A 7379-nucleotide genomic window follows, 5' to 3' on the forward strand; every position below is an offset into this window, starting at 1 on the left:
AGAGAGAGAACATCTTTGCTTCTAAAGGACGGCATTGGGCCCAATCCAGGGGCTTTGTGGATGCGTTAAAATAGCTTATTCCAGTCTCTCGTTGCCTCCATCAAATGGCGTTGGCCATGGCCTATCCAATCCTCCTGGTTGCTGAACATGCGACCACAGAACCAGCAGGCAAAAGTGGACAACTGCTCTGCAGAACTGCCGGTGGAGGTCTTTCTCACCACCTCGTATTTGTTCCGGCTGGTCTTTTTCAACTTCAGTTTCAGGATGAACCTCTCCCTAACCGAGGCGTGAGGCGTGAAAACAGAGCCCCGCCCCATGTGGCTCATCCCAGAGAGAGCCTTGATTGTTCTCTGGGACAGTGCCACCTTGAGAACTTCGCCTTTGAACCTGTTCACCGACTTCATGATGCTAACCACTTCCGGAATGTCAGCGTCAGGGTGGTTGAGCACCACCACAGGCTGGTTCTGACGAGGGCTCTTCACGTGCTGGCGTGTGCTGAACGGAGAGAGTCTGAGCATCCTCTCAACCTCTTTAGAAGCAGGCTCCCACACCAGTGGAATCGCCCTTTCTGTTGCCGACTTGCTGGAAACCCTTCTCGCTTTGGAGGAGGTCTCAGAGTACTCATCAAAAAGCGCTTTTCGCCGCCTCTTCCTTTGGCTCAGCTGTCGCGTTTGATTCAGAACAACGGCAGACTTTTTACCCATTTTTGAAGTAAAGCCAGGTAGCACTGAGGCAGTGGAGCCAAGCTGAACGTCTGAGGTTGTCGAGTCCCCCAAGACATTAACTACAGACTTATTCGAAGACATCAGAAAGCATGGCGACTGTAGGTGGCCTGTAGCGAGATAAATGGGCCTAGTGTCTAAGGAGCCAGGAACAGTAGACAGGAACTTTGCACCACTGGGGCTTCGGACAATTTTGAGGAAAACCCTTTTGCCACATTCATTTTGCTGACCACCTAGGACTGAACTCACCGAATTGCCCTCCTGGTTGTTGCATATTATGCCTGACTTAGCCGGAGTAAGGTACCTCACCAAGTAGGCCTGCCTTCCAGTTTGTAGGGAATTTGATCCGTCTATGGAACTCACAGGCATAGCCAAAACCTGACGCGATGCCAGTTGAGACTGGGCGCTTGTGCCTGCACTAGTTTGGTCAGAATTCCCTGGTGCCGGTGCAATAGGGACAGGTCTTTGAACCAAGTAACAGGTTGGTGACCTGGTCACGGCCTGCTCTCCTGCAGAGGACTTCACAGTCCTTGACAAGAGAACAGGACGTTTTAGCGCCGCAGTGTTAACAAGGTAATGGCCTCCACTACTGCTGGTTGCTAGTTTAACAGGAGAAAATTGTGCAGGACTTTTGTCACCAACAGATGCGTGACCAGTCATGCCAATTCTGCCACCGTTCAAAGTAAGAGCAAGGCCTGTGGTCTTGGTCTGCCTTTCAATCCCTGGTTTCATGTAGGACACATTAATCTGTGGCGAAGATTTTGTGATTAACTTAAAACCTGAGCCACTGCTGAGCTGTACTGGCACAGCAAACTTGTTTTCTGAAGTATGCAGGAACATCTGCTGCTTACCCTCCGACGTCTGAAGGATCCTCAGGGTCGTTTTGGTGGGCCTAACAGCATCTTGGGATACAGCTGAGGTCACCATCCTTTCCTTTTCAAGCTGCTGGCTGATAATAGCATCAGAATGCTTTTCAAGTATCTTACCCAATACAGCTACGTTACTCTTTATCCCTAATCCCCTTTCACCGACTGCTCTGGCACCCTCCTCAGCTGAAGTTTCCAGTGTGGAGTCCTTTAACACTGTGCTTGGCTGTTCATCTACAGTAGCTATGCACTCATCCACCTCAATGTCACTATCTGACACTCTCTCAAGATCAGGTTTGTTGCCTGAAATGGCCGCTTTCCTACATGGTACTTCCTTTTCATCTTTCACCGGTGTAGAAGCCAGATTTAGACTCCATTCTGATGGCACTATGTCCTCATTGCTTTCTTCCTCACACTCCTCAAGCTCTTTAGCCTCCAATGAGTGGTCATGGAGTGAGCTTTGGGAACTGGCAGAAGTTTCCTTAGAGTAATTGTGGAAACTGAAGACTTTGTGGATAGGGGAGTGAAGAGTTGAATCGTCACAGTCCGAATGACTGTCTCTATTGAGCACTTGCTCCATTTCAGAAGCCAAATCGGGGCATGATGATCCATTCAAAACCAATGAACTGTCATCACCCGAGGTGTCCGGAGATGGGATATTTTTGTTGCTATTACAGTCTAAGGGAATGACCTGATTAGCACTGGGCGGGGGCTGTTTTTTCTCACTAAAGGTTTCACAAGGTAGACTCTCATCTCCAAAACTATGACATTTCTTGAGCTGAGCTTCCTGAGACTCATCAAGAGTGTTATTCTCAGCTTCATCTAACGAGCTACAACACATCTGTGCATGAACATCACCACCACTAGTCGATTCATTAGCTATTAAATCAGAGTGAGCAAAGTGTTTCCCAGCAGGCTTTTCAGGGGTCTCAGTAGCAGGATGGTCGGGGGTCTTTGTAACTAAAATCTGAGAAGATAGAACATTGTGAGAAGGTTCTTTCAATGATGTGGTGTCCATAGCTGTCGACTCTTGTGACAAAGGAACTGAAACAGGGTCTGAATTTCCACTTACAACTGCATTAGTGTGCAAAGGCGCATCATCAATGAATTGGTCAGTTTCAACCTTAACTAAATCTGGTAAAGTCAACTCCTGGCCACCAAACTCTGGAAGTGAGGCAGGAGTTAAAGTTATTGACTCATCCAACAAAGAATCTGAAGTTGTACATTCCTCCAGAATTGGCTCTGAGGATACGGTCTTATTCAATTCGAAATCTGAGGGTGTAGAGTCATCCAGGACAGAATCAGAGGGTCTGATCTTGTCCTCTGTGGAATCTAAGGGTGCCGTCTCACCCAGTCTGGAATTTGAAAGCATATCCTCATCCAGTCTGTGATTAAGGTCCACAGGAGAGTCTGAACCCATAGGCTCATCCATACTGATGCTTGCAACTGTAGCCTTATGTAATTGATCATTGTTGGGATCGTTCATTGATTGGGAATCCGAGGGTTTTGAGTCCAGGGATGAACCTTCCACCTCAGAGTTAGTGTGTGTGGCCTCAGTCAGACTTGGATTGGTCGTCTGGGTCTCATTAATAACTGAAAGACATTTTGTGGCATTAATCTCTGAAAGTGGTGATGTATTGACTTTTGACTGATGCATACTGTCTTTTGCACTGTGACAGTCAGACACAGCAGAAAACTTCTCAACTGAACTTTCGTCAGCCACATCAGTGCAATCTTGCTTGCCATGACTTTCTGACTCCTCAGGCCTGTCATCATTTTCTACTGTCGCAGGCAACTCTTCATCAAATTCACTCTCTACGTCGTATGCCTGTAAACAGGGAGAACCAACTGTATTTTCTTGTTCGTCAGTCGAGTTTGGATGTTTGCGTTCAACAGTCTCTGTGTAATTAGAGTCCATTTCATTACCAATCGAGTCACTTTGAGGTGAGGGTTCCTGCTTTGTTGGTATGACCTTGAGGACCAAATGTTTCTTACCATCTACCATCTTGAAACCCATGACCTTCGTAGTGCAGTTTGGAGGAATGGAAATTTTATTTTTGACCATGAGAATGGTTAAACCATTACTGCTGTTGGGGTTCAAGAGTCCTGAGCCAAGACTGAGATCACTCTCCTGTGGTTTTGGTTGAGGTGTTGCAGGTGAGGAAGGATAAGTGCCACTCTGTGACTCACTCTTTGCAACACCTTTTGTCCATTTGCTGCCCTCTTTTTTCACCCCAACAGCTCTTTCGAGGAACTGCTGGGTTTCTTCCAATGTCTTCTCAGGATTGAAAAGACTCCCATTTTGGTCCAGAAGACTTACTCCAGGATACGTGTGCAGTTTTGACATCCACTGTTGCTCCCTTGACCCACCTGCAACTGGGCCTTTTTTCAGCAGTAGTTTAAGTCCAGGAGTTGAGGCCTTTAGTGGCTTGTCATCCCCCAATCTCCACCTGTTCTTTCTGTCATTCTCCTCCCCATGGACAGCAGCAATGTGCTTCGTAAGGTAATCCTTCCTTGCAGCCCCATAGCCACAAAAATGACAGGTATAAGGGAATGTTCCAGAGTGGACCAGAATGTGTCTCTGAAGTTCACCTCGCGTTGCGCTAACGTATTTGCACTTAATGCATTTGTGCCGAATGTCATGTCTGCCTTCGTTGTGGTGGTGAATGTGCTGGACAAAAGTGCCTGCGTCTCTTGTGGAGAACTCACACTTGTCGCAGTGAAAGTGACCATTCTTGCTGTGACACATTATATAGTGTCTGGTAAGAAGTAGCAGCGAGTATTGGACACCATCGTTACAGATTTCACACGTGACCTGAGTGTTCCTGTGCCCAATGCGGTGGCACTGAAGTGCTGAGAACTCATGGGTGACAAAACTGCATAGGTCACATGGATATGTTGGAAGAATCCCTTTGTGAACACGCTGGAAATGCTTCAACAAGTCATTGGGACTGTAGGTGACGTTACCCTTGCATTCTGAACAGCAAAAACTTAAAATTTTGCCAGAGAACACTGCCCCTTGTTGCATTTTACAAGGGGACTTTTTGGATGCCTTCCTGGCTTTCTTGGAGTCTGTAGGCCCTGTGTCTTCAGGCAACAGCTCCTTCTGTCCACATTGTTCGGCGCATGGAGGTTCTGGAGGCTGGCTGGGGACGTCCTTTGGGGAAAGAGCTGTGCAGTCTTCTGAGCGTTCCTCCCCTTCATCCCTCTCTTGGCCTTCTGGGGGATCCTCCTGCATTACAACATCAGCCTCCATGTTTCAAAGGGCAGGTTCCTGAACAAGACAAAATATATATGAGTTAAAATCAAATCAGATTTATTTTTCAAAACATTTTTTCACTGCATAAATATACATTCAATACATACAGGGTGGGCTATTTATATGGATACACCTTAATAAAATGGGAATGGTTGGTGACATTGAACACATTTTATAAGTGGTCAGAAACTTGTAAATAACTCATGAAAGAATAAAGTTACGTTAAAACCAAGCAAATCATTTTCTTGTGAAATTACCAATAAATTTGATGTGTCACATGACCCTCTTCCCATTGAAAAAACAAAAGTTGGATCCAAGATGACCGACTTCAAAATGGCCACTATAGTCACCACCCATCTTGAAAGGTTTGCCCCCTCACATATACTAATGTGCCACAAACAGGATGTTAATATAATTTAATTAAGGTGTATCCATATAAATGGTCCACCCTGTATATTGGAGAACATAATCTATTTTTAAAAATGAATATAAAGTAAATGTATGTTATGTAACATTGCTGTAATAATGTCTGTCACATGTGCCCAGCATCCCATGACAAGTAAAATTTTTATCCTGCATTATGTAGGCAGTGACACTGGAATAGCAAGAAATATGACCGTAACTATGCAAAGGAAAAATGTCTCTCAGCCAAAATCAGACGCAACACTGACTCACTGATCCTTTGTCCAGTGTATATTATAATGAAAGCTTACAGTTCTCAATCGTGTATCTCAAGGCCTGCATGCAAAAAGCACCTGACCTTGGTGTGGTTCTGTGCTATGCAGCTGGGTCTCTCCACATGTAGGTGCATGATAAGCTTGTATACCTTCAAAGGAAAGAGATGGTTTATTGATGCTGTGACTATGTCTTCCAATGGGTGCTTTTAGCAAAGCCCTCTTTAAATTATTATTCCAAAAAACACACACACAGCATTGTGCAAACAGATTACACATGATACATGAACACAAGCAACATCCAAGCATTGTATATGAAACTATACAATAAAACAAACATAATATACTAAAGGGGTATTAAAAGAATTTACCACTGTACCACATGGACAGCATGCAAATTTTGTTATGATTTTACAGAATCCGTGCAATGCAGATTTTATATTATACATGTAAGAGAAATATTAATGTGCTTCTGTGTATCACATGTGACAATCACTGCACTTTATTAATCAAATATTTAATCTACACAATAGATTCAAGCTTCCCATTACATATTAAAAAATTAAGCATGCTGATTTAATTTAACTGAAGGTCCATATTAATTCTATTTTCCTAAAAAAGGATATGAAGACAAATTTCAGGTTTGATACTAATTTTTGTCCAACTCCCTATTCTTCTCAAAGACCATCTGGGAATTCTAAAATGTCTGTAATTGGACTAACCAAGGCAATATTTATTATGGATGCTCACACTTAATATAGAGAAAAATCTCTCAAATAGTAGTGCCTTCACTGCGGGGTATGAATTATGAAGTTAAAATACATTTCAAATAAAACAAAGTATATATTTTTTTATTGAGGTCATCAAGTTCACATCTGTATTTTATTAACCCCTCAGCAGGCATCACTGTGCCCTGGCTGCAGTTATGCAACAGTCCAAATGATGCTCAGAACCCAGAAGTGAGCGATGGCCACGAAGAGGAAACTTGTTCTCTCCCCGCTGACATTAAACCCAGTGACCCCGATTAAAAAGGGGAGGGGGCGATGGCTGGGAGAGAAGCACAAGACGTTTCCTCGTCTTTTCTTTTTTTAAGTTTCCTGCACCCTCGCTTTATCCCGTTCTGTGCAGAAACGTGCTCTAAAAAATATCTATATATTTTTAATGCAGCCACGGTGCTGCCCTTAGCCCCATGCCTCCACGCCCGGAGAACTGGCAGCGCAAATTACAATTCACCAACTTTGCGCGACAAACCTGCGACGAACCGACAACACGCAAGACTCTCGCGGAAGTCCTGACGGACCAGCGTTCCGCCGACAACTCGGCGCCGCTCGACTTGGTCCACACGCCGCACTTCGGCAACCGGGTTCCGTTTAATCAACAAAATAAACCAATCGCCCCCCACCCACGCCGTGCCAACGCCGGGATTAAAAAATAACAGCGACGTCCGCGGACGCAAAGGGCGAGGCTTTAAAAACGCAAACCGAGCGGGACGTTTCCCGTGCGAGCAACGCCGCGCACGGCAACGCTGGGCCCGGCGACGCGGTTTTTCGCTACCTTCCTCTCCTCTTTTAGACTTGCGGGTCCTCGACGGCGGCCATGACAGCTCCATCCGGGTACCGGCGGGCAGCGGAGCTGCGCGCCAGCGGCGCTGGGCGGCCGACGCGGATGGAGGCAGATTTTACCTGCAGCACTTCCGCGGGGATAAAACGTTAAAAAACACAATAATGTTAATAAAAACAGTGATGATTAAAAAAAAAAAATGGCAGCGCCACAGAGCGCGGCGGTCAGTAGACCGCGCTCTGCGGCTGGACGCGCGGCCGCATGCGACGTGCGTTTATAACAGTCGAGGGCGACGCCA

At 45.6% G+C, this 7379-nt stretch overlaps 1 protein-coding gene across 1 annotated transcript; it reads right to left on the reverse strand.

The window, feature by feature from the left end:
• Positions 1-7379, reverse strand: LOC114795762 (zinc finger protein 518A). The gene is made up of 3 exons (XM_028989377.1): positions 7076-7379; positions 5608-5673; positions 1-4862 (listed from the first exon to the last, which is right to left on the reverse strand). The coding sequence occupies exon 3, from the start codon at positions 4842-4844 to the stop codon at positions 66-68; it is 4779 nt and encodes a 1592-aa protein (XP_028845210.1). The 5' UTR covers positions 4845-4862; positions 5608-5673; positions 7076-7379; the 3' UTR covers positions 1-65.

This window comes from Denticeps clupeoides, chromosome 8, assembly GCF_900700375.1.
Source record: "Denticeps clupeoides chromosome 8, fDenClu1.1, whole genome shotgun sequence".
NCBI lineage: Eukaryota > Metazoa > Chordata > Actinopteri > Clupeiformes > Denticipitidae > Denticeps > Denticeps clupeoides.

Excerpts from the sequence above, each read along its gene's own strand:
- LOC114795762 (XM_028989377.1), bottom strand. The coding sequence starts at position 4,844 with ATGGAGGCTGATGTTGTAATGCAGGAGGATCCCCCAGAAGGCCAAGAG.